The 27887-nt window shown below is 43.3% G+C and overlaps 1 protein-coding gene and 1 long non-coding RNA gene across 2 annotated transcripts in view; one reads left to right on the top strand and one right to left on the bottom strand.

Annotated features, from left to right (window-relative positions):
- The window catches only part of LOC140741968 (aminoacylase-1-like), a 54291-nt gene extending 51454 nt beyond the window's left edge, over positions 1-2837 (bottom strand). The window contains exons 1-2 of the mRNA XM_073072590.1: positions 2706-2837; positions 2492-2583 (exon numbers count right to left, since the gene is read on the bottom strand). Of these exons, the coding sequence (XP_072928691.1) occupies positions 2492-2582 (91 nt within the window). The 5' untranslated portion in view covers position 2583; positions 2706-2837. The remainder of the gene's footprint in view (positions 1-2491; positions 2584-2705) is intronic.
- On the top strand, positions 1572-26633 carry LOC140741969 (uncharacterized). Its single transcript, XR_012102178.1, has 4 exons — positions 1572-2153; positions 20965-21067; positions 24330-24447; positions 25710-26633. It is a non-coding gene; the product is annotated as an uncharacterized lncRNA (long non-coding RNA).
- Positions 26634-27887: the final 1254 nt, after the last annotated feature.

Below are 27887 nucleotides of genomic sequence, written 5' to 3'. Positions count from 1 at the left end.
AAGGATGGCATCCATGCCAATTCACCAGGTACAACTGTCAACAAAAGTGAAAGGTTATTTCAGACAGGGACACTGTGAATTTGGCCCAAACATTCCCAGCAAATAAATCTGGGCCATCAGATTCTAAACAAATCCAAAGTACATTTATTATCAAAGAACATATAATGCTGACTTCAAATAAAAACAAGAAGTGCCAATGTTTAATTGCATTTGGCTGCCAGCACTGAGCTCTTGCACAACTCATCCATTAATGTTCCACTACTAGCTTTGGTACATCTTGCATGAATTTGACCATTTGCCAGTTAACAAACAGAGCCAAAAATGAAAGTCCGAGCTGTGTCTAAGCCTCTTTCCTCTTCAATGGCTTAACATGCTCCCCTTACTCCCAGGCAGGGTCAATTCTCGCCACAGAGCCTCACTGCTTCCTTCGAAGACTTCAATCACACCTGAACCTCTCGACATTCGAACTCCATCCAACACAACAATTTTCCAACCACAGTTCACCTCATTCATACTTCCTTCTTTAACACAATCTGCTTGTCCTCTTTCCCTACACCACTGCCAATGTCCAAATGCACCCCTCACTCCTGCTCCACCAACTCTAATAGATGCAAGCTTACACTAACGTGGCAGACAATGGCTTTACCAATCCACATCAGATCTGACGACTATGACGGTGAAACTGCAGATGCTGAAAATAATCTGAGCAGAGTACATGGAACAGTACAGGCCCTTCGGCCCACAATGCTGTGCCAACCTTTTAACCTACTCTAAGATCAATCTAACCCTTCCCTCCTACGTAGCCCACCGTTTTTCTATCATCCATGTGCCTAAGAACTCCTTAGATGCCTGTAATATATTTGATCATGTCTATAAGATGTAGGAGTAGAATCAGGCCATTTGGCCCATCGAGTCTGCTCTGCCATTTCATTACAGCTGATCCATTTCCCCTCAGCCCCAATCTCCTGCCTGCTCCCCGTATGCATGTCCCGGCCAATCAAGAGTCTATCAACCACTGCCTTAGCTGTACCCAATGACTTGGCCTCCACAACCGCCCATGGCAATGACTTCCACAGGCCCTCTAACATCTTGTCTTGTCCATACAGCACCAACCACCGCCACTGGGCCATAAAAACATGCAGGAGCAGTGTGTGGTTAAGTGCCTTGCTCAAGGACACACACGCTGCCTCGGCTGAGGCTCGAACTAACGACCTTCAGATCGCTAGCCTAAAGCCTTAACCACTTGGCCACGCACCATCACCCTTGATGGGGCATTCCACTCACTGCTGGAGGAACTCAGCAGGTCAGATAGTATCTGTGGAGATAGAAGTTCAGGGAGATGGTAATTGGCTCAGGTCAAGATCCTGAATCAGACTGAGAGTGTAGGGGCCTTTGTGTGCTTCCATCTACCACTTCCACCTGCCATGACCCACAGCTCCAGCCACTTCCCTACCTAATTCAAGCTGTCTGTCACCCTTCAATACCAACCTCTGCTTCCCAGGTCACCAACTCCTCTTGTCCCTGTCCCACTCCAACAAGCTCTCCTCATCGTACCGGTTTTCTCTGAATCCAACCCCTGACAAAGGGGTTCCATCCTAAAGGTAGATAACATCTTTAACCTGACAGACACTCCACCTGGTGAGTTTCTCTCAGTCCCACCATCTGCAGTCTCTTGTGCCTCCCTCCTCTGAAGAGAATGTTCCAGACTCCAGGTAAATCCTTCCCATCACCCCCACCCACTTTGAATCTTGGATATCTCAGCTTAATTTAATGCTACCAGGATCTCTCTGCTGAAGTTAAAACACTCTGCAGATTTGCTACATCGACTCTTAAGTTTGCTGAAGTTCTGTTTGGAAAGGCCACTGCTGAAGGCTCTCTCCGGTTGCACAGGCTGAAACTAGAACATGCAAAAAAATCCCTCAGACTAATCAGGAATGTAAACCAACTAATGTTTTGCTGTAAATAGAAGAGAATATTTTTCACTATAAATTAATTCAGAAAAACTGCAAACACTTTGCCAGAGTAAGTAAAAGAAGGATAATACACACAAAATCCTGGAGGGACTCAGCAAGTCTGATGACATCTACGGAGGGGAATAACAGAGACTCTTCATCAGAACTGCAGAGGAAGGAGGCAGAAGCCAGAAGAAGCAGGTAGGTGGAGGGGTAGGAGCATACCCTGTCAGGTGATGGGTGAAACCAGGGGAGAGAGAAGGTGGGTGAATGGCGGGGCTGGAGGGTGAAGTACGAAGCTGGGCGGTTGGAAGCGGTGAAGGGCTGAAGAAGGAATCTAATAGGAGACGGCAGTGAAAGAACCGGAGGGAGGTGATGAGGGGTGAGAGGGGAATAGAATGGAAAAGGGGGCAATATTACGGTTAGTTGGAGAAATCAATGTTCATGCCACCAGTAAAAGGGTAGTTGGGCAGGAGGCGGGCACGTTTGCAGGGTGCGCTTGGACCTGTGGCATTCCAGAGCTGCAGGCTAGCCCTTACTGTAATCCGGCTGAGGGTGCACCGTCCTGATCCTCAGATACTCCCGGAACAATCCAACAGCGGGATGCTCCTCGTCCTGTGCGCCACCCATCCTGCAGACAGACAACAGGTGCGGGTTACAGCAGCACAGACTCAGCCGCGACCGACCAAACTACAAACAATATTATCCCTCTCCCTCACTCCCGACCCTTCACTCCTTTGCTGCCTCACTCACTCAGCCGGTGCTCTCCTCCGCTACACTCCCGTGCACTGGGCCCGACCCAGACTGCGATCGAACAGAAATAGACACTTAAGGCGGAAGCGTCCGGATTTTCGCTCCGCCCGGAGGTGGAGTGAAGGAGGGGAAGTTCCTAGACCTCGAACTGTGAGCACCGTGACTATGTGCAATAATCCCAGGCTATGACACTCACTATCCGGTACCAACTATCACACATAAGCGGTCTGAATGCTAGCGTGACAGAGATTGAGTGTTCCACAAGTAACATCTTGTCGGTGACCGGTTTCTGCAATAGCCTGAATAACAGTCTCTCAACCCAAAAACGATTTCTTTATTGCCACTGTTTGCTTTCGGTCCATAACTAGTTCTCAGTCGCTGTGAGTATATTACCTGAGCGCTGTATGCTCTAACTCAGATGAGTGTGACACCTGGGGAGTGAAATACCTGAGTGTGTGACACCTGGGGAGTGAAATATCTGAGTGTGTGACACTTGGGGAGTGTAATACCAGAGTGTGTGACACCTGGGGAGTGAAATATCTGAGTGTGTGACACCTGGAAAAATGTGTGACTGCCAGAAGTCTGATCCCAAGAAGTGTGATTACTGGGAGTGTAATACCTGAATCTCAGGAAGAAAAGGTCTGCAGAATGTGGTGGCTTCCACCCAGTTCATAGAAACACAGAAAATAGGTGCAGGAGTAGGCCATTCTGCCCTTCGAGCCTGCACTGCCATTCAATATGATCATGGCTGATCATCCAACTCAAAACCCTGTACCTGCTTTCTCTCCATACCCCCGATCCCTTTAGCCACAAGGGCCATATCTAACTTCCTCTTAAATATAACCAATGAACCGGCCTCAACTGTTTCCTGTGGCAGAGAATTCCACAGATTTTTTCCTCAGAGAAGTTCCAGAGAAGTTTTTCCTCATCTCGGTCCTAAAAGGCTTCCCCTTTATCCTTAAACTGTGACCCCTCGTTCTGGACTTCCCCAACATCGGAAACAATCTTCCTGCATCTAGCCTGTCCAATCCCTTTAGAATTTTATACGTTTCAATAAGATCCCCCCTCAATCTTCTAAATTCCAGTGAGTATAAGCCTATCCAATCTTTCTTCATATGAAAGTCCTGCCATCCCAGGAATCAATCTGGTGAACCTTCATCACCTCTGCCAGGAAGTGTGACACCTGGGGAGTGTAATACCTGAGTGTGTGACACCTGGGTATCACACACCACCTCTACAAGACGCACTGCCGGAGGAAAGCAGCACATTCATCAGGGACCCCACCATCCAGGCCACAGTCCCTTCTCGCTGCTGTTACAGACCCCGTAACTGGGTGTCTAACCAGCAGAGAAAGAAGAATCTGTTGGAGTCTGCTGGTACTATATTCAAAAGTGTTTATTAATAAAATAAGCAAATCAATATCAATAATGCAAATATATAGATAATACACATTAGCAATAATAAACCTAAAAGTGTGGGAATAATAATAAGCAATAATAAAGAAGCTCTATCGATGTCTAGGGGATAATGAATTGTCATAGAAAAGTATAAAGTTCAGTTCATACGTGCTGAGGTAGATATTGGTTGTGGTGTTGTAATCGTTGGAGAGAGAGAGAGAGAGAGAGAGAGAGAGAGAGAGCGTGAGCAGTAACAGCTACAGTCAGGCAAACCTTCCTTTGCGTTCTTGATCTGTCGTGTTGTTGTTGTGGCCATTCGGTTAATGACCCCTCTGTCCTTCAGCTAGACCGTTCTTCTGTAGTGGACTCGTCACTCTGGCATGAGTGGACACACACACGCCCCCACCGGCCCTGCTATAACACTGAGTTTTACTGACCGATCTCTTTGTTCGGTCTCCGATGCCCCATACCTTCCCATGGGTTCCAGCACTCAAACAGTGTCCACTAGTGTGTCTCCTGGTGTGTCTGAAGGGTGTCTCTCCAGACCTCACTTTTATCCCTACTCATGGGGTCTCAGTTGTCAATCAATTTTGAATGGCTGTGTCCATCAAACCAGCCCACTCCGGCTGTCCGGAATGTTAATGAACAGAATGGTACAAGATAAATAACTCTCTCAGAAGTCATAATACGGTGAATCAACAAGTCTCTCTCCCCTCCCTTATCTCTCTCTGATCTGTAGCAGATGTTCCAGCATGTTTTCGTTTCATCTCTCTCTCTCATGAGCAGCATAGCAACAGTAACGGTTTGTGATTCTCCCAGGGGAGGGGGACATGGGCAACTCTGCACCCTTCTGCCCATCAGAGCTGTTCATCCTTCATAACAGTACCGCCATCGGGCAGGAAGTACAGCAGTTTCAGGCCCCACGCCACCAGCTTTAGGAAAAAATATTAGAAACATAGAAAACCTACAGCACAATATACAGGCCCTTCAGCCCACAAAGTTGTGCCGAACATGTCCCTACCTTAGAAATTACTAGGCTTACCCATAGCCCTCTCTTTTTCTAAGTTCCATGTACCTATCCAAAAGTCTCTTAAAAGATCCTATCGTATCCGCCTCCACCACCATTGTCAGCAGCCCATTCCATACACTCACCATTCTCTGCGTAAAAAACTTACCCCTGACATCTCCTCTGTAAAGTACCTACTCCCCAGCACCTTAAACCTGTGTCCTCTTGTGGCAACCATTTCAGCCCTGGGAAAAAGCCTCTGACTATCCACATGATCAATGCCTCTCATCATCTTATACACCTTTATCATGTCATCCCTCATCCTCCGTCGCTCCAAGGAGAAAAGGCCGAGTTCACTCAACCTATTCTCATAAGGCATGCTCCCCAATCCTGGCAACATCCTTGTAAATCTCCTCTGCACCCTTTCTATGGCTTCCACATCTTTCCTGTAGTGAGGTGACCAGAACTGAGCACAGTACTCCAAGTGGGGTCTGACCAGGGTCCTATATAGCCATAACATTACCTCTTGGTTCCTAAATTCAAATCCATGATTGTTGAAGGCCAATACACCGTACGACTTCTTAACTACAGAGTCAACCTGCGCAGCTGCTTTGAGCATCCTGTGGACTCGGACCCCAAAATCCATCTGATCCTCCACACTGCCAAGAGTCTTACCATTAATACTATATTGTGCTATCATATTTGACCTACCAAAATGAACCACTTCACATTTATCTGCATTGAACACCATGGTGCCACTTCTCAGCCCAGTTTTGCATCCTATCAATGTCCCGCTGTAACCTCTGACAGCCCTCCACACTATCCACAACTTCTCCAACCTTTGTGTCATCAGCAAACTTACTAACCCATTCCTCCACTTCCTCATCCAGGTCATTTATAAAAATTACGAAGAGTAAGGGTCCCAGAACAGATCCCTGAGGCACTCCACTGGTGACCGACCTCCATGCAGAATATGACCGGTCTACAACCACTCTTTGCCTTCTGTGGGCAAGCCAGTTCTGGATCCACAAAGCAATGTCCCCTTGTATCCCATGCCTCCTTACTTTCTCAATAAGCCTTGCATGGGGTACCTTATCAAATGCCTTGCTGAAATCCATATACACTACACCTACTGCTTTTCCTTCATCAATATATTTAGTCACATCCTCAAAAAGTTCAATCAGGCTCGTAAGGCACAACCTGCCCTTGACAAAGCCATGCTGACTACTCCTAATCATATTATACCTCTCCAAATGTTCATAAATCCTGCCTTTCAGAATCTTCTCCATCAACTTACCAACCACTGAGATAAAACTCACTGGTCTATAATTTCCTGGTCTATCTCTGCTCCCTTTCTTGAATAAAGGAACAACATTCACAACCCTCCAATGCTTTGGAACCTCTCCCATCCCAATTGATGATGCAAAGATCATCGCCAGAGGCTCAGCAATCTCCTCCCTCACCTCCCTCAGTAGCCTGGGGTACATCTAATCCGGGCCTGGCGACTTATCCAACTTGATGCTTTCCAAAAGCTCCAGTACATACTATTTCTTAATATCTACATGCTCAAGCTTTTCAATCTGCTGCAAGTCATCACTATTATCACCAAGAGCCTTTTCCATAGTGAATACTGAAGTAAAGTATTCATAAAGTACCTCTGCTATTTCCTCCGGTTCCATACACATTTTCCCACTGTCGCACTTGATAGGTCCTATTCTTTCATGTCTTATCCTCTTGCTCTTCACATACTTGTAGAATGCCTTGGGGTTTTCCTTAATCCTGCCCGCCAAGGCCTTCTCATGGCCCCTTCTGGCTCTCCTAATTTCCTTCTTAAGCTCCTTCCTGTTAGCCCTATAATTTTCTAGTTCTCTAACATTACCTAGCTCTCTGAATCTTTTGTAAGCTTTTCTTTTCTTCTTGACCAGATTTATTACAGCCTTTGTACACCGCGGATCCTGCACCCTACCATAACTTCCCTGTTTCATTGGAATGTACCTATGCAGAACTTCACACAAATATTATCTGAACATTTGCCACATATCTTCCGTACTTTTCCTTGAGAACATCTGTTTCCATTTTAAGCTTCCAATTTCCTGCCTGATAGCCTCATAATTCCCCTTACTCCAATTAAACGCTTTTCTAACTTGTCTGTTCCTATCTTTCTCCAATGCTATGGTAAAGGAGATAGAATTATGATCACTATCTCCAAAATGCTCTCCCACTGAGAGATCTGACACCTGACCAGGTTCATTTCCCAATACCAAATCAAGTACAGCTTCTCCTCTTGTAGGCTTATCTACATTTTGTGTCAAGAAACCTTCCTGTCACACCTAACAAATTCCACTCCATCTAAACCCCTTGCTCTAGGGAGATGCCAATCTATATTTGGGAAATTAAAATCTCCCATCACAACAACTCTTATTATTACACCTTTCCAGGATCTGTTTCCCTATCTGCTCCTCAAAAAACACCCAGTAAAGTTATTGACCCCTTCCTGTTCCTAACCTCCACACACAGAGACACTGTAGACAATCCCTCCATGACGTCCACCTTTTCTGCAGCCATGACACTATCTCTGATCAACAGTGCCATGCTCCCACCTCTTTTGCCTCCCTCCCTGTCCTTTCTGAAACATCTAAAACCCAGCACTTGAAGTAACCATTCCTGTCCCTGAGCCATCCAAGTCTCTGTAATGGCCACCACATCATATTTCCAAGTACTGATCCACGTTCTAAGCTCATCCGCTTTGTTCACAACACTCCTTGCATTAAAATAGACACATCTCAAATCTTCAGTCTGAGCGCATCCCTTTTCTATCACCTGCCTATCCTCCCTCACACGCTGTCTCCTATCTTTCTCTATTTGAGAGCCAGACACCTCTTCCACAGTCTCTACAGTTTGGCACCTGAGAACATTTCTATCACATACAAACCTTTGATTTCTGTCCACACAAGCAGTGCTTGCATGACCTTTATCCTCCTCCACCTCACTATCTGCTCTAACACTCTGCAAATCTAGTTTAAACCCCCAGATCAGCACTAGCAAACCTACCCGCAAGGATGTTAGTCCCCCTCCAGTTCAGGTGCAAACCGTTCCGTCGGAACAGGTCCCACCTCCCCTGGAACAAGGCCCAATTGTCCAGAAACATGAAGCCCTCCCTCCTGCACCAACTCCTTAGCCACGTATTTAGCTGCAGTATCTTCCTATTTCTAGCCTCACCAGCACGTGGCATGGAGAACAATCCTGAGATTGCAACCCTGGAGGTCCTGTCCTTCAACTTTGCACCTAACTCCCTAAACTCTCTTTGCAGGACGTCCTCCTTCTTCCTATCCACGTCGTTGGTCCCTACATGACATCTGGCTGCTCACCCTCCGTCCTGAGAATACTGAGAACTTGATCCAAGAAATCGCAGACCCCGGCACCAGGGAGGCAACAGACCATCCAAGATTCTCGATCTCTCCAACAGAACCTCTTATCTGTCCCCCTAACTATCGAATCCCCTATCACTAGTGCTCTCTTCTTTTCCCTCCTTCTTTTCTGAGCTGAGGGTCCACTCTTGGTGCCAGAGACACAACCACTATAACTTGTTCCTGGTAGGTCATCCCCACCAACAGTATCCAAAATGGTATACTTATTGTTGATGGGAACAGCCACAGGGCTGCTCTGCTCTTCCTGTCTATTCCCCTTCCCTCTCTTGACAGTCACCCAGCTACCTGCCTCCTGACTTTTAGGGGTGACTATCTCCCTGAAGCTCCTGTCTATTTCTGCCTCTGCCTCCAGAATGATCCGAAGTTCATCCAGCTCCAGCTCCAGTTCCCTAACACGGTTTGTCAGGAGCTGCAGCTGGATGCACCTTTTACAGGTGTAGTCATCAGGGACAACAGTGCTGTCCCTGACTTCCCACATACTGCATACAGAGCACTCAACTGCCCTAACTGCTGCCTCCATTACCTACTCCTAAGTTGATTAAATTAATTAAAGGAACTTACCCGGCCTTACCTCACTTGGAGCAAACTCATCCTCAGCCTCTGCTCGCTGAAGCCTTTCAAGCCAAAGCCTCAAGACTCCTCTCCTACCCTGAGCCACTCACACCACTGGCTGCTCCTTTTCAGTTACCCATCCTTTGATTTGTCCCTGCCAATTACCTCACGAGCCCTTCACTCATCCTGTTCCTGCTGCAGTGGTTTCTTGATCACACTGTCCCGAGTACCCACTGCATGCGCCTTTTTAAAATACTGCTTCCCAGTGCTCAGCGCTGTCACGAGCCCTTCGCTCATCCTCTTTGTCCTGCAATGGTTTCTCGATCACATTGCCCTACATCCATCAGGCTCCTGAACCAGTGAGGATAACATCATTCACCACAGCCTACAAGTTCACTTTCAAGGACTCTACATCTCATGTTCTCTGTATTATTTATTTATTTATTTATTTATACACCTTGTCTTCTTTTGAACATTGGTTGCTTGTTAGTCTTGGTTTATCTATAGTTTTCTCATGAATGTTATTGCATTCCTTTATTTTCCTGTAAACGCCCGCAAGAAAATGAATCTCAAGGCAGTCAATGGTGACATGACATATATACACACTTTGATAATAAATTTCACCGTACCGCCTGCACTTTGGCAGGTCCAATCATTTGACTGAACTGCTTCTGACATACGGCCAGAGACAGAAGCCTACAGCCCGGTGATGATGACGGTGAAGGAGTGTTTACTGTACTGCTTTGAATTGGTAAGCTGGCCATATTCCAGTATTCATCATCAAAGCCATCAACAACTTCAACAAGAACTGTGTGTATGACTGTTTGCCTTCTAGAACATTCAAAGTCTTCCCAAATCATTGCCCTGGATGAACCAGAAGATTTGCAGTCTGCTGTGGGCTAGCCCTGTGGCATTCAATACTGGCAATCTAGAACCTTCAGGAAGTCCAGTTACAACGTACGGAAGTCCGTAATGAAAGTGGAATTGGTGTGTTCTTGTTACATACACTTGTGGCCACTCTATTCACAGGATTGGAATCTGTTGTGGTCTTCTGCTGCTGTAGCCCATCCACTTCAAGATTTGACATGTTGTGCGTTCAGGGATGCTCTTCTACACAGCACTGCTGTAACACGTCGTTATTTGAGTTACTGTGCCTTCCTGTCAGATTGAACCAATCTGGCCACTCTGCTCTGACTGCTCTCATTAACAAGGTGTTTTTGCCCACAGAACCCCTGCTCATTGGATGGTTTTTGTTTTTCTCACTATTAACTATAAATTATAGAGACTTTTGCATGTGAAAATGCCAGGAGCAGCAGACTCTGAAATCCTCGAAACCCATCTGGCACCAACAATCATGGCACTATCAAAGTAACTTAGATCAAATTTCTTCCCCGATTTGGTGTTTGGTCTGAACAACTGAACCTCTTGACCATGTCTGCATGCTTTTATGCATTGAGTTGCAGCCACATGATTGGCTGATTAGAAACATGTTTTAATGAGCAAGTACACAGTGACCAATCGGCATTTGGGATTGATAAGCGAGATCAAGTTAAAGGAAGGCAGGGGCAAGTGCAGTCTGAGTGGACAGAGTCAGAGTGGCGATCTTGAGGCTTTAGCTCTTCGAGACTTCAGTGAAGAGAGGCTTCAGTCAGAGAAAGCAAAGGAAATAAAAGCTCAAGTTTGTTTTCCTTCCCTTCTTTATATCTGCTCCATTAGGACAGTAGCAATGGCAGGCAGGATGGTTGAATGCTCCTCGTGTAGGATGTGAGAAGGCAGGGAGACCTCCAGTGTCCCTGATGGCTACAACTTTGAGAAGTGCATCAAGCTGCAGCTTCTAACAATCCGTGTTCAGGAGCTGAAGAAGGAACTGGATGAAATCCAGATCATTCGGGAGGCAGAGGGGTGACCAATAGGACATATACTGAGATAGTAACACCCAAGGTGCAGAGCATAGGAAACTGGGTGACAGTCCAGAAGGGGAACGGGGTTAAGGAGCCAGTGCTAAGAAGAAAAGTCAAAGACAGCATAAAAGCTAAAGAGTAATAGAGCAATGTAATAGAGCAAAAATCAGGGGGAAGTTAGAGAACTAAATAAATCATTGAGATGGAATAAGTTAGCCAATAATATTAAAGAGCACACCAGAAGTTTCTTAAGATACATAAAGTGTAAAAGAGAGGTGAGAGTGGATCTCGGACCACTGGAAAACAATGCTGGAGAGGTAGTAATGGGGGACAACAAAATGGCTGATGAACTGATTAAGTATTTAGCATCATTCTTCACTGTGGAAGACACTAGTAGTATGATGGAAATTCCAGGTGTCAGGGGTCATGAAGTGTGTAATATTACCATAGCTAGAGAGAAGGTTCTTGGGAAACTGAAAGGTCTGAAGGTAGATAAGTTACCTGGACCAAATGGTATACACAGCAGAGTTCTGAAAGAGGTGGCTAAAGCGATTGTGGGGGCATTAGTAATGATCTTCAAAGAATCATTAGATCCTGGAATGGTTCTGGAAGACTGGAAAATAGCAAATGTCACTTCGTTCTTCAAGAAGGGAGAGGCTGAAGAGGAGACTATAGGCCAGTTAATCTGACTTCAGTGGATGTTGGAGTCAATTATTAAGGATGAGGTCTCAGGGTATTTGGAGGCACACAATAAAATAAGCCACAGTCAGCATGCCTGACAAATCTATTGGAATTCTTTGAAGAAATAACAAGCATGATAAACGAAAGAGAATTGGTTGATGTTCTGTACTTGGATTTTCAGAAGGTCTTTGACTAGGTGCCACACATGAAGCTGTTTAACAAGCTATGAGCCCATGGTATTACAGGGAAAGATTCTAGCATGGATAAAGCAGTGGCTGATTGGCAAGAGGCAAAGAGTAGGAATAAAAAGAGCCTTTTCTTGTTGGCTGCCAGTGACTAGTGATGTTCCACAGGGGTCTGTGTTGGGATTGATTCTTTTTACATTATATGTCAATGATCTGGATTATGGAATTGATGGCTTTGTTGAAAAGTTTGTAGACGATTTTTACGGTGACATCATCGTCAAGAACGGCAGCTTAAGTCACTAGCTCCTCTGGAAAAACGCGTATTAAGCCCCGTTAACCCATCGAATATAGTATTTTTCGAAAAATATTTGAACTGAAAAGAGAGGCAAGAATGGGGAAAAGGAATGGAAATAAAAAAAGCGACACTGCTGAGCCTGCGGCCGAGAGGAGTGCAGCGAGCGGCTCTTCGACCCAACCGCGTGCTAGCGAGGCGGACACTGGGCCTCGTTCAGGCGAACCAGTGAATATGATCGAAATCCTGAAAGAGATAAGGGAGTTTCAGAAAGAAATAAAGCAGCAGCTCCATGATATTAAGGCAGAGCTCGCCAGCGTCAATCAAAAAATAGCGGTGGCAGAGACTCGAATTGAGAAGGTGGAAGATCGCGTTCAAAACATGGAACGGATACTGAGTAAGACGATAAAAATATTAAATCACCAAGAAGGTAAACTGCTTGACCTGGAGGGAAGATCACAGTGGAAAAATATCAGAATCTACAACGTTCCCAAAGGAGTGGAGGACTCATCTATGACGGAGTTTGTCGGAAAGTTACTGCGGGACGTGCTGGAGCTTCCCTTGGCTATGGAGCTGGAAGTCGAAAGAGCCCATCGCGTGTTAGTCCCGAAGTCTACCCAAGATAAGCCACGTTCAATAATAATTACACACAAAATGCTGGTGGAACACAGCAGGCCAGGCAGCATCTATAGGAAGAAGCACTGTCGACATTTCAGGCCGAGTCCCTTGGTCAGGATTTTGGCCCGAAACGTCGACAGTGCTTCTTCCTATAGATGCTGCCTGGCCTGCTGTGTTCCACCAGCATTTTGTGTGTGTTGTTTGTATTTCCAGCATCTGCAGATTTCCTCATGTTTGTTCAATAATAATTAAATTCCTTCGGTACAGCACCAAGGCAGAGATTCTACAAAGGGCCTGGGGTAAGAAGAGAGTGTTTTTAAATGATAAATTAATATATTTCAACCAAGATTACCCCCCCCCCCCGTGGTCCTGCAGAAATGCAAAGAATGCTCTGAAGTAAAGCGAGTACTAAAGCAAAAAAAGATTAGATTTCAAACTCTGTACCCTGCGAAACTTCAAGTGTTTTATGACGACGGGACGCAGTTGTACCAGGCAGTGGAAGAGGCGACTGCAGACATGAAGGACAGAGGGTTGCCCATCAGCGTGACCAAAACGAGGGAAAGCCTGGCTGAGGAATTATCTCGCTCCGCTTGGGAAATAGTGCGAGAATCGAGAAGGCAGGAGACGGGAGGAGGCCGAGAGAAATATACCAGGAAGAGACCGGGAGTTTCCCAAAGACAGTTCTCACCCCCTTCAGAAGAGCCATAAGGTTTGGCTAACTGTAAAAATGTTGAGAAGCAAAATGGAAGCAAAAGTAGATGGTGATATACCTATCTCAAGAAATACTTATTATAATGTGGATTTTATATTACTAAGTTGTTATTCTTTATTCGCTCACTTACTCCTTTTTCCCCACCAAAATGAGAATATATATATATATATATATATATGTGCATATATTTGTTTGTATGTATGTAATATATATATGTGTGTGTGTGTGTGTGTGTGTTTGTGTGTATAGGAGGAGTACATAGGGAAATCTTTTCTGTGTACTGACTTTTATGAATACTGCAATGGGGGCCCTCAACTCACAAGTTGGAGGGGTTATCCCCCACAGCTAGACCTTTCCTCTAGCTCAACGCAGGGTCATCTACTCAAGACCTCAGCCTTGGAATCACATGTCCGTTGCCATTTTTGTTCTTATTTGTTCAGGGAGTAGATCGATTAAGTTTTATTCTAATTTCAATGATACATTGACAGATAAATACAGATGGCTAAGGGCAAGGTAAAATTCATTTCTTTTAATGTCAAAGGACTATTAAATCCAATCAAACGTAAGAGAATTTTATCCAAAATGAAAAAAGAACAAGCCCAGGTAGTATATTTACAGGAAACTCATTTAAGTGATAATGAGCATAAAAAACTAAAGAGAATGGGCTTCACTAATTTGTTTTTCTCCTCATGTAAATCAGGACATAGGAGAGGAGTTGCTATTCTTATCACAAGTAAGCTAAATTTTGAAAAAGTATTCGAAATGGGTGATAAAGAGGGCAGATATATTCTGGTAAGGGGGAATATAGACAGAAATTCAGTTACTCTATTGAATATATACGCACCCCCGGGAAGTGATATTGGTTTCTTTTAGAAAATTACTGATATGGTAACGAAAACAGAAGGTCTTCTGATATGTGGGGGAGACTTAAATTTACAATTACAACCAAACTTAGACTCTTCCAATAGAAAAACCTATGAAAAAAAATCTTTACCTAAGAAAGTTAATACACTTTTTGAGGATGTTGGTTTAATTGATATATGAAGGGACCCTTTCCCCAACAGAAGGAATTACACTCATTATTCTGCTCCCCATTTTGTATATAGAAGAATAGACTATTTCATAACATTTGGAAAAGACAGAGACAAAATAAACACCTGTGGAATTGGGACAATAGATGTAAGTGACCATGCACCTATATATTTATCTGTTGATTTTGACCTACAACCAAAGAATACTATTTGGAAACTAAATTCAAGTCTACTCAATGATCCGTACTTTAAGGAACAAATTAAAAAAGAAATTGGTCTCTGCTTAGAATTTAATTATAATGGAGAGGTTTCACCTCCCATTTTATGGGATACTCTGAAGGCAGTCTTAAGAGGGAAAATTATAGCAATATCTTCTAATAAGAAAAAATAAGGAATAAAACATTAGAGGAACTACAAAATAGGCTGAAGGAACTAGAAAAAAAACACAAATTGAATTTAGCACAGGATACATTAGGGGAAATTAAAAGAGTTAGGAATGAAATAAATAGTTTGGCTACGCAAGAAATCAGGAAAAGCTTAATGTTTCTGAAACAGAGACATTATGAAAGTGGATAGAAATCTATGAAAATACTGGCGTGGAAACTGAAAAAAAAAGATAGCAGAAAATACAATTCATAGAATTAGGGACCCAAGAACGAAAATGATTAAAAAATAAGCTAAGTGAAATTCAAGAAGCTTTTGAAGTGTTTTGCAAACTCTATATTCCAAAGTTCCAGGGGGAAGCATAACCCAAATCGACACCTTCTTGAATTCTCTACAGTTACCCACTTTAAGCGAAGAACAAAATAGAAGGATGACTGCTGACATAACTGAAGTTGAATTAAAAGCTGCAATTAGTAGGCTTAAATTAAGCAAGTCACCAGGATCAGATGGGTATACGGCAGAGTGGCACAAAGAATTTAAAAATGAGTTAATTCCTGTTTTTCTCCCCACACTGAACTGGGCTCTAAAAAAGGCACAAATGCCACTCAGTTGGAAGGAAGTGATAATCTCAGCTATACCGAAAGAAGGCAAGGATAAAATGGAATGCTGGTCATTTAGACCAATATCCATTCTTACTGTAGATTATAGATTATTTACCTCCATCATGGCCAAACGATTAGAGGAGTTTCTACCCATACTGATACGTAATGTTCAGACAGGTTTTATACGGCAACGCCAGACACTAGACAATATACAAAGGACACTTCACATTATGGATCATATACAAAAAAATAAAATGGAAGCAATAGTGATAAAAAAAAAGCTGAAAAAGCATTTGATTCAGTTAATTGGAATTTTCTTTACAGAGTTTTACATAGATTTGGTTTCCAAGACACAATTATTAAAACTATACAGACACTATATGACAATCCTACTGCTAGGATTAAAATCAATGGATATTTATCAAATATTCTTACCCTAGAAAGGGACACGAGACAGGGTTGTGCATGGTCACCACTACTCTTCGCGTTATATCTGGAACCATTAGCTCAATACATCAGACAAAATGAAGATATCAGGGGAATTACTATTAAAGGGACAGAGCATAAATTGGCTTGTTATGCGGATGACATTTTGATCTATCTAGGGCAACCAACTACTCTTTACCTAAATTGATGCATTCCTTTGAACAATATGGTCAATTATCAGGATACAAGATCAACATAGATAAAACCCAATTACTTTCATATTACGATAGCCCACCAAGAGAAATTGAAAGTAGATACCCCTAGGCATGGCGCACAGAGTCTTTCAAATATTTGGGCATCATTATGCCAAAAGATTTGGCAAAATTATCAGAATGTAATTATCAGCCTTTATATAAAAAAAATTAAGGAAGATATGGCAAGATGGAACCTGATTCCTTTTTTCAGTCTCAGTTCAAGGATTGAGTCTATTAAAATGAATATACTGCCCAGACTGTTATATCTCTTTCAGACCCTACCAATAGAGATTAATCAAAATCAATTCAATGAATGGAACAAGATGCTATCAAGGTATATTTGGCAGGGTAAAAGGCCTAGAGTTCGTCTCAAAACTTTGCAATTAGCAAAGGAAAGGGGGGGGGGATGGGGCCTACCTTCTCTTAGAGATTATTATTTTGCAGCACATTTGAGAGCTGTGATATGTTGGTGCAACCCATCATATGATGCTCAATGGAAAAACATTGAGGAGCGGGTACTTCCCATCCCCATACAAGCAATTTTGGCTGATTACAACCTGCAAAGGTACATAAATACTATTGATAACCCATGGGTGAAATTGACTCTTAAAATATGGAAAGCTACTATAAAAGAATATAATCTAGAGGGAGATATTGCAATTCTTAAATGGTGTGCATATGACTTGGACTTTACACCAAATAAATCAGATGCTAGATTTAAGGACTGGACAGCTAAAGGAATAACAGTTCTTTGCAACATAATGAAAGAAGGAACACTGTTCAGTTTTGAAATGCTTAAAGAGAAACACTTATTAGAAAAACAAGATTTTTATCGGTATTTACAGATGAGACAATCTGTTAATAAGATGCTTAAAAATGTAACCAAGGCAAGTACATGCTTGATAGAGCTCTTTAAAAAAGCATATAATTCAGATAATGGTAGTAGAATCATTTCAAGCACATATAAGGGATTGTCAAATCTTAAAACACATTCGACTTCATACATTATAACAAGATGGGAGAAGGAAGGAGGGATAATTATATCTGAGGAAGAATGGACAACAATATGGAGGTATCAATGGAAGTGTACCAGTTCACAGAAATGGAGGGAGTTTGGATGGAAAAACTTGATAAGATATTTCATCACACCCTCTCAGAAATCCCACTATGATAGTAACCTCCCTGTTTGCTGGAGAAATTGTGGAAATCAAAATGCAAATCATCATCTTTTTTGGGACTGCCTTGTTATCAAAAACTATTGGAGGGGGATACACAATGTCCTACAAGACATCTTTAAATGTGAAATACCCTTAGAGAGTAAGACCATATATTTTGGATATATACCTCAAGAATGGTTGAAAAGAGATAAATATTTAATGAATGTACTGTTGGTGGCTGGTAAAAAGACTTACTAGGAAATGGTTATCACAGGAGAGCCCAACTTTAAATACATGGATGGAAATTACAATGGACATTTACAAAATAGAGAAGATAACAGCATCTGTTAATCATAAGCTGGAACAATTTGATTCATACTGGGGAAAATGGTTTAACTACATAATGCCTCATAGGCCTGATTTTATTCTCACAAATCAATGGATCTGTTGTAAAAAAAAAGATCACTCCCTACTTGTACATAGTTCTTTCCTTTTGTTTGGTTTTTCTTTCCACTCTTTTCTATAAGTGTATACCTCAGATAAATACTTTGTGGAGATTTGTGATATATACGATTATATGATATATATGTACAATGTCTGAAATTCATCTTATGGAAATGTTTGTTTGATGATGAACTTCAATAAAAAAATTACAAAAAAAAAGAAAAGTTTGTAGACGATATGAAGATAGGTGGAGGGACAGATAGTTTTGAGGAAGTAGAGAGGCTACAGAAGAACTGGTACAGATTAGGAGAATGGGCAAAGAAACAGCAGATAGAATAGAGTGTCGGGAAATGTACGGTCATGCAGTTTGGTACAAGAAATTAAATGGTTGACTATTTTCTAAATAATGAGAAAATATTTCAAAAAACTGAAGCACAGAAGGACTTGGATTGGATCCTTGTACAGGATTCTCTAAAGGTTAATTTGTAAATTGAGTCTGTGGTGAGGAAGCCAAATGTGATGTTAGCATTCATTTCAAGAGGACTAGAATATAAACGCAAGAATGTAATGTTGTGATGTTGAGACTTTATAAAGCATTGGTGAGGCCTCACTTGGAGTATTGTGAACAGTATTGGGCCCCATATCTTAGAAAGGTTGTGCTGAAACTGGAGAGGGTTCAAAGGGGGTTCATGAAAATTATTTCGGGATTGGATGGCTTGTCATGTGAAGACCATTTTTTAAATGGCTCTGGGCCTATATTCACTAGAATTTAGAAGAATGAGGGATGACCTCATTGAAATCTATCAAATAGTGAAAGGCCTTGATAGAGTGGATGTGGAGAGGATGTTTCCTGTGGTAGGAGAGTCTAAGACCAGAAGACACAGCCTCAGAATAGAGGAGCGTCCTTTTAGCCAGGAAGTGGTGAATCTGTGGAATTCTTTGCCACAGGCAGCTGTGGAGGCAAAGTTTTTATGTACAGTTAAGGCAGAAATTGATAGATCCTTGATTGGTCAGGGCATGAAGAGATACAGGGAGAAGAAAGGAGATTGAGGATGAGGGGAAAATTGGATCAGCCATAATGAAATGGTGGAGCAGACTTGATGAGCGAAATGGCTTAATTCTGCTCCTATATCTCATGGTCTTGTAACATGGCCACTGACTGTACACTGATCGGAAAGATTGTCTTCCATACTCTTCATGCAGACGAAATCATTACATAGTGCACCAAGGTAGTCGAAGGTAAAAGAATACGAATACATAATAAAACGTAACAGCTTAGGAGAAAGAGCAATGCAGGTAAACAATAAGTGCAAGGTCATAACAAGATAGATTGTGAGGTCAAGGGTTCATCTCTTCATCCTAGGGAATTATTGAGTAGTGCTAGATCAGGGTAGAAGCTGTGCTCGAGCATGGTGCTCTCAGGATTCTGTATCTTCTACTCAAAGAAAGAAGGGGGAGAATGTCTGGGGTAGGTGGGGGTATTTTATTACACTGGCTGCTTTCCTGAGGTAACAAGAAGTTTAGAAAGAGTCCATGGAGGGGAGGCTGGTTCCTGTGATGTGCTGAGCTGTATCTACAGCTCTCTGAAATTTCTTGTGGTCACACGCAGAGCAGTTGCTACATCAAGGTGTTATGCATCCAGATAGGATGTTTTCTATGGTGCACCGATAAAAATGATAAAGGTTGATGGAGACATGGCAAATTTCATTAGTCTCCTGAGGATGTAGAGGCATGGGTGAGCTTTCTCATCCATGGCACCTACATGGATAGACCAGGAAAGGCTACTGGTGATTTTCACTTCTAGGAACTTGAAACTCTCAACCCTCTTAACCTCAACAGCTTGGTTATAGATAGGAGCAGGTACACTCCCCCCCTTACTGAAGTCAATGACCTGCTCTTTTGTTTTGCTTAAATTGAGAGAATTATCTTTGTCATGACACGCTATCACGAAGCCCCCTGTCTCCTTCCTGTACTCTGACTCATTGTTATTTGAGATATGGCCCTCTACAGTAGTATCATCTGCAGATGGAGATGGAGCAGAATCTGGCCGTGCAATCATGAGTGTACATAGTGTTATTAGGACATAGCCCATAGTAACAATGGTCAGAGAACAACAGAGGGAATCTGTATTTACTGACAAGTAACCTTAATTATCCCAGCTAAAGGCACATGGATTCACAAACAAACTACCTGTGTGCACCCCGTTAGAGTCCCTGACCCTCCAAGAACTGTCAATGAAAAGAAAAGGTTTCTGCAATTATTTGAAAACTCAATAAAAAAAAGTTTATAAAAAAAAATGAAAAGAAAAGGTATTCCCTGGGAAAGGAGTCTATGCTGGCCAGGTGTTCCTCGTGATCCCGATCTCCACGTGTCCATGAATTTTTCCCATCCACAATATCTGCTGAGGAGTAATCACTGCTACATACTTGGAGCTCCTGACTCTTATAATGTTCCTGATCAGTTGAATTGATCTCCATCACATTGGCTCAAGGTCACCTTACTGGTTCTGGTCCAGGGCTACAACCGGCATTGTTCCATGTTTCTGCCCTGCCCCCATCCTTGTACCTTTCTTCTTTTCAACTCTGACTGGTTCAAACCCCTTAAACTATGTGACCCAGACACTGAGTCTAATGAGATTACAGATTGCTTCTCTGGTAGGTCTGTCACTTTAATAATAAATAGCTGCTCACCTGAGAATGGTCTCAGGTTTAGCAGGTCATTAGTTGGAGCTCCCTGTGTCCACATTCAATTGCTCTGATTAGATTACCCCAGAGGAAAAATGTTGAAAAAATGGGGGGGGGGGGGTGAACTGCAAGGACAAAGTCTCACAAAATACCCATCTCCATCTCCTTTGACCTCATGGCAAGAACAAAGTCAATTGGTTTGTCTACTCCACTGTCCTTGAGTCATCTGAAACCACTGACTGCAGTTCTTTCTGGCCAACAACAGAGTAGAGCAGTGGGGCCGACAAGTGTGGACCACCAGTGTTTAAAGTAATTGTGGCAGACGTGGTGCTGTCTATGCTAACTGATTGTGGTCTATTGCTCAGAAAGTCAGGGATCCAGTTACAGAGGGAGCTTGTGACTTCCAGGGTCCGGATTTTGGTAATGAGTCTGTTTGGAATTATGGTATTGAAGGTGGAAATATAAACTATATGCTAACATAGATATCTTTGTCTTTACTTTCCAGATGTTCCAGAGGTGAGTGTGAAGCTGAGGAGATGGCATCTGCTCTCTGGTTAAAGAAACTCAAGTCAAGTCAACTTTTATTGTCATTTCGACCATAATTGCTGGTACAGTGCGTAGTAAAAATGAGACAACGTTTTTCAGGACCATGGTTTACATGACACAGTACAAAAACTAGACCGAACTACGTAATAAAAAAAACACAGAGAAAGCTACATTAGACTACAGACCTACACTGGACTGCATAAAGTGCACAAAACAGTACCGGCATTACAATAAAAAATAAACAGGACAGCAGGGCAAGGTGTCAGTCCAGGCTTTGGGTATTGAGGAGTCTGATAGCTTGGGGGAAGAAACCAGGCAGTGATGCAGCTGCTCAGGATGCTCTCAATACAACCCCTGTAGAATGTGATGAGGATGGGGGGTGGGAGATGGACTTTCCTCAGCCTTCGCAGGAAGTAGAGACACTGGGCTTTCTTTGCTATGAAGCTGGGGTTGAGGGACTAGGTGAGATTCTCCGCCAGGTGAACACCAAGAAATTTGGTGTTCTTTACGATCTCTACCGAGGAGCCGTCGATTTTCAGAGGGGAGTGGTCGCTCCGTGCCCTCCTGAAGTCAACAACCATCTCTTTTGTTTTGTTCACATTAAGAGACAGGTTGTTGGCTCTGCACCAGTCCGTTAGCCACTGTACCTCCTCTCTGTAAGCTGACTCATCGTTCTTGCTGATGAGACCCACCACAGTCGAGTGTTCAAGCTGTGTGTTGCAGCACAGTCGTGGGTCAGCAGAGTGAACAGCAGTGGACTGAGCACACAGCCCAGGGGGGCCCCCGTGCTCAGTGTGATGGTGTTGGAGATGCTGCTCCCGATCCGGACTGACTGAGATCTCCCAGTCAGGAAGTCTAGGATCCCGTTGCAGAGGGAGGTGTTCAGGCCCAATAGGCTCAGCTTTCCAAACAGTTTCTGAGGGATGATTGTGTTGAATGCTGAACTGAAGTCGATGAACAGCATTCGAACGTACGTGTCTTTTTTGTCCAGGTGGGTTAGAGCCAGGTGGAGGGTGATGGCAATGGTGGTTGGGACAGTATGTGAACTGCAGGGGGTCCAGTGAGGGGGGCAGCAGGGTCTTGATATGCCTCATGACGAGCCTCTCGAAACACTTCATGATGATGGATGTAAGTGCAACGGGATGGTAGTCATTTAGGCAGGACACTGAAGACTTCTTCGGCACGGGAACAATGGTGGCGGCCTTGAAGCACGTTGGAATGGTGGCGCTGCTCAGGGAGATGTTGAAGATGTCAGTGAGAACATCTACTAGCTGGTCTGCACATCCTCTGAGCACTCTACCGGGGATGTTGTCTGGTCCAGCAGCCTTCCGTGGGTTGACCCTGCACAGGGTTCTTCTCACGTCAGCCACGGAGAGACACAGCACCTGGTCATTCGCAGGAGGGGTGGACTTCCACGCCGCCACGTCATTTTCCGCCTCAAACCGGGCATAGAAGTTACTCAGCGCATTTGGGAGGGAGGCATCACCTGCACAGTCAGTTGATGTTGTCTTGTAATTGGTGATGTCCTTGATGCCCTTCCACATGCGTCGCGTGTCGCCGCTGTCCTGGAAGTGACTGTAGATTCACTGGGCATGTGCACGCTTTACCCCTCTGATGGCTCGGGACAGTTTGGCCCTTGCTGTTGTTAGAGCTGCCTTGTTGCCTGCTCTGAAGGCGGAGTCGCAGGACCTCAGCAGCACACGCACCTCCGCGGTCATCCATGGCTTCTGGTTGGCACGTATAGTGATGGTCTTGGACAGAGTAACAACATCAATGCACTTGCTGATGTAGCTGGTCACTGATGCTGTGTACTCCTCTAAGTTGGTAGAGTCGCTACCGGTTGCAGCCTCCCTGAACATGTGCCAGTCAGTGTGCTCAAAGCAGTCTTGAAGAGCAGAGATGGCTCCTACTGGCCAGGTTTTCACCTGCTTCTGAACTGGTCTGGAGCACCTGACAATCGGTCTGTATGCTGAGATTAGCATAACAGAGATGTGGTCCGAGGTGGGGCAGGGCTCTGCCCGGTACGCGTCGGGAATGTTTGTGTAAACCAGGTCCAATGCGTTCTCCCCTCTTTCTCCTTCTCTATTCTAAAGGTATGTCCTTGTTCTGAGGCTGTGACCTCTGATCTTATACTCCCCCCCGTAGGAAACATCCTCTCCATCCATCTAGGGCTTTCAATATTTGTTAGGTTTTGATGAGATTCTCCCCTCATTCTTCTAAACTCCCAGAGCACAAACCCAGGGCCCTCATTTGTTAACTCTTTTGGTCGCAGGATTATTGTTGTGAACCTCCTCTTGACCTTCTCCACTGCTGGCTCATCTGTTCTTGGATAAGGGGCCAAAACTGCTCACAAGACTCCCGGCTCAGAGTTACATCATAGAAACATAGAAATCTACCAGCACGTTACAGACCCTTCACCCCAAAATGTTGTACCAACCATGTAACCTACTCTAGAAACTGCCTAGAATTTCCCTACCGCATAGCCCTCTATTTTTCTAAGCTCCATGTACCAATCTAAGAGTCTCTTAAAAGACCCTATTGTATCCGGCTCCACCACCATCACCAGCAGTGTATTCCATGCACCCACCACTCTCTTTGTGAAAAACTTATCCCTGACATCCCCCTTGTACCCACTTCCAAGCACCTTAAAACTATGTCCCCTTGTGTTAGCCACTTCAGCCTTGGGAAAAAGCTTCTGGGTATCCACACGATCAATGCCCCTCATCATCTTATACACTTCTATCAGGTCAGCTCTCATCTTCCACCACTCTAAGGAGAAAAGGCCAAGTTCACTCAACCTATTCTCATAAGGCATGCTCCCCAATCCAGGCAACATCCTTGTAAATCTCCTCTGTACTCTCACTATAGTATCCACATCCTTCCTTTAATGAGGTGACCAGAACTGAACACAGTATTCCAAGTGGGGTCTAACTAAGGTCTTTATAGCTGTAACATTACCTCACAGCTCTTGAACTCAATCCCATGATTGATGAAGGTCAACGCACCATACCCCTTCTTAACAACACTGTCAACCTGTTCAGCAACTTTGAGTGTCCTATGGACACAGACCCCAAGATCTCACTGACCCTCCACACTGCCAAGAGTCTTACCATTAATATTATATTCTGTCTTCAAATTTGACCTACCAAAATAAAGCACTTCACACTTATCTGGATTGAACTCCATCTGCCCCTTCTCAGCCCAGTTCTGCATCCTATCAATGCCATGCTGTACCCCCTGACAACCCTCCAGCCTATTGACAACACCTCCAACTTTTATGTCATCAGCAAACTTACTAACCCACCCTTCTAATTCCTCATCCAGATCTTTTATAAGAATCACAAAGAAGAGGGGTCCCAAAATAGACCCCTGTGGAACATCACTGGTCATCCTCCTCCATGCAGAATACAGACCATCTTCAACCATCCTTTGCCTTCTATAGGTAAGCTAATTCTGGATCCACAAAGCAAGGTCTCCTTGAATCCTATGGCTCATTACTTTCTGAATGAGCCTTGCATGGGGAACCTTATCAAATGCCTTACTGAAATCCATATACTCTACATCCACTGCTCTTCCTTCATCACTGTGTTTTGTTATATCCTCAAAGAATTCAATCAGGTTTGTAAAGCATGAACTGCCCTTGACAAAGCCATGTTGACTATCCCTAATCAGATTATGTCTCTCCAAATGCTCATAAATCTTGCCACTGAAGTAAGACTCACTGGTCTATAATTTCCTGGGTTAACTCTACTCCCTTTCTTGAACAAGGAAACAATATTTGCAACCTTCCAATCCTCTGATACTTCTCCCGCCCCTATTGATGATGCAAAGATCATTGCAAGAGGCTCAGCAATCTCCTCCCTCACCTCCCTCAGTAGCCTGGGGTACATCTCATCCGGTCCCGGTGACATATCTAACTTAATACCTTTCAAAAGCTCCAGCACATCCTCTTTTTTAATTTCTATATACTCAAGCGTTTCAATCCACTATAAATCATCCCCACAATTGCCAAGGTCCTTTTCACTAGTGAATACTGAAGCAAAGTATTCATTAAGTACCTCCACTACCTCCTCCAGCTCCATGCACATGTTTCCACTCTCAGTCCTATTCTCACATGGCTCATCCTCTTATTCTTCACTTGTAAAATGCCTTGGAGCTTTCCTTAATCCTGTTCATCAAGGCCTTCTCATGGCCCCTTCTAGTTCTCCTAATTTCATTCTTGAGCTCCTTCCTGGCACCTTGTAATTCTCCAGACCTCTAGCATTACCGAGTTTCTTGAACCTTCAATAAAGTTTTCTTTTCTTCTTATCTAGATTTTCCACATCCTTTGTACACCATGGTTGTTTTACCCTCCCATCCTTTCCCTGCCTCAATGGAACACACCGATACAGAACTCCATGCAAATGTTCCCTGAACATTTGCCACATTTCTGCCGTGCATTTCCCTGAGAACATCTGCTCCCAATTTATGTTCCCAAGTTCCTGCCTAATATTTCCCCCTACCCAAATTGTCTGCGCCTATCCCTCTCCAGCACTATGGTAAAGGAGATAGGGTTGTAATCACTATTTCCAAAATGCTCTCTCACCAGGAGATCTGACACTTGACCAGGTTCATTTCCCAATACCAGATCAAGCACATCCTTGCTTTTACATTCTTGTCCTTTTGAAGTGAATGCTAACATTGTATTTGCCTTCCTTACCACAGAGTACATGCAAATATAAGTATTGTTTGCATATTGAAGCTCAAGAATGGAGGAGATATTTATGTCATTCTCATCAGACTAGAGCTGATCAGTCTACAATCAAACCCTCAGTTCTAATCAACAAGCTCCAAAACCTGGGCCTCTGAACCTCCCTCGGCTTCCACATCAGGAGACCTCAGTCAGTGCAGAATGTAATAGCATCCTCCTTGCTGATGGTTAACACAGGTGTGCCTTAATGATGTGTGTTTAGCCCACTGCTCTACTCTCTCATCACTCATGAGTGTGTGGCCAGGCTCAGCTCAAATGCCATCTACAAATTTGCTGATACAACCACCATTGTTAAAATCTCAAAGTTGACAAAGAGGCATATAGGAGTGAGAGAGATCAGCTGGTTGAGTGATGCTGCAACACCAACCTTGCACTCAACGTCAGCAGACCAAGGAATTGATTGTGGACATCAGGAAGGGGAAATCGGAGAACACATCAGTTCTCACTGAAGGTTCAGCAGTGGAATGAGTGAGCAGTTTCAAGTTCTGAGGATCAACATCTCAGAGAATCTACCCTGAACCAAACAAATAGATGTGATCAAAAGAAACACACCAGTGGCTGTACTTCATTAGGAGTTGGGGGAGATTTATTATGTCACCAAAGACTAGTAAATTCCTACAGATGTACTGTGATGAGCATTCAGACTGCTTGCAGCCTCTAACGTACAGGTTTGCAAGAGGCTGCAGAGGATTGCAGACCAACATTCTCTCTCATTCTCTTTTACAGCTGCACAGTCCAGCCATTGTACTGAATAGGAAATACCTACACAGCCTGAAAACTGCACAGCACCATAAATGCTTTTTTTTGTAATATGTAAACCATGAATATTTATAATGAAAATTGGAAAAACTGCATACTTTTGATTTTGCTTATTAACTGAAGGGTATAATGAAATATAGTACAATAAAGAAAATCTTTCAAGTTACATAATTTTTTTTCATGTCTTTGTTACAAATCCACTGTCTATAAACACTGTCCAGATTAATTTCATATCCAGATGAAAGATGCATCGTAATCCTCATTAGATCATCCAAATATTCCACTTCTAGTCTGTTTCTGGATTTATTTTGATTTAATTCATAAGACTGAATCTATGTTTGCAGTCAGAATTAGAAGCTTGAAATGTTCCAATGATGCCAAGAAGTCACAAATTTTTCACATCGAACAAACACAAACCATAACTAACACAAGTAAACAATATCATACAGTAAAAGCAACTGAGAGGCATAATGGCAAAAGTAAAATGTTTTGACTAGATTGTATCGGCATTCAGCAGGCTGGCGGTTTATTAACAATAAGCTACCAACTTTCGTTCTGTGTTTATTGTTACGATTTGTAACAATGTTGTAGCTTGAAATACTAACACTGTAAATAGATTGAAGCTCTAAAATGTTTCAAAGTAAAGGTACCTTACCAAAGTAAAGTACATTTATTATTTAGAAAATTTACAGATTATATTAATTAACATAATTAATTACAGGGTGTTTCACATTTATATTTAAATAAATTTCATAATTCTATTAACATTATATAAAAGAAAGTTCCAGCTGAGTGGCAACAAAGGATGTGTGTACAGGAATGTTTCATTTACTGCACAGCCATGCACCTGCACAGCCTAGAGGGAACAGTGTTGCAGATTTAGCCAACTCCATTATAAGTACAACCCTCCCTGTCATCTAACACATCATCAAGAGACAGTGACTCAAGAAAGGGACACCACTCATCTGGAAACAGATAGGAAAGACAAATAGAGCAAGGGTCAACCCATCAGAATGTATTAACATTTCTATCAGAGAGAAGTGGTTGAAACAAGAAGGGGACGGGCAGCTTAGGGCTCCAGGACATAGAGGGTTTAGCATGTAATTTAGGAACGAGTATCACAATGCTGCTTAGAAGAACACTAGAGAACATAGAGAGCACAGAACAGGCAGTTTGGCCCATGATATCTGGCCGTCAATTTAAACTGCACATGGCCAAGATCCCTCCATTTCTTGTCTGTTCAGATGCTTGTCTCCACACCTTTTAGACCTTGTTAACTCTTATCCACTTTGACAACCACACTCCATGTAAAAAAGTTGCCCCACTCATCTCCTTTAAACTTTCCCCCTCTGATATCCTCTAGTATATGATAT

Source organism: Hemitrygon akajei, chromosome 19 (genome assembly GCF_048418815.1).
Source record: "Hemitrygon akajei chromosome 19, sHemAka1.3, whole genome shotgun sequence".
NCBI classification, from domain to species: Eukaryota; Metazoa; Chordata; class Chondrichthyes; order Myliobatiformes; family Dasyatidae; genus Hemitrygon; species Hemitrygon akajei.
Note: the sequence above shows the minus strand (reverse complement) of the source record. Positions and strands in the feature narration are given on the sequence as shown.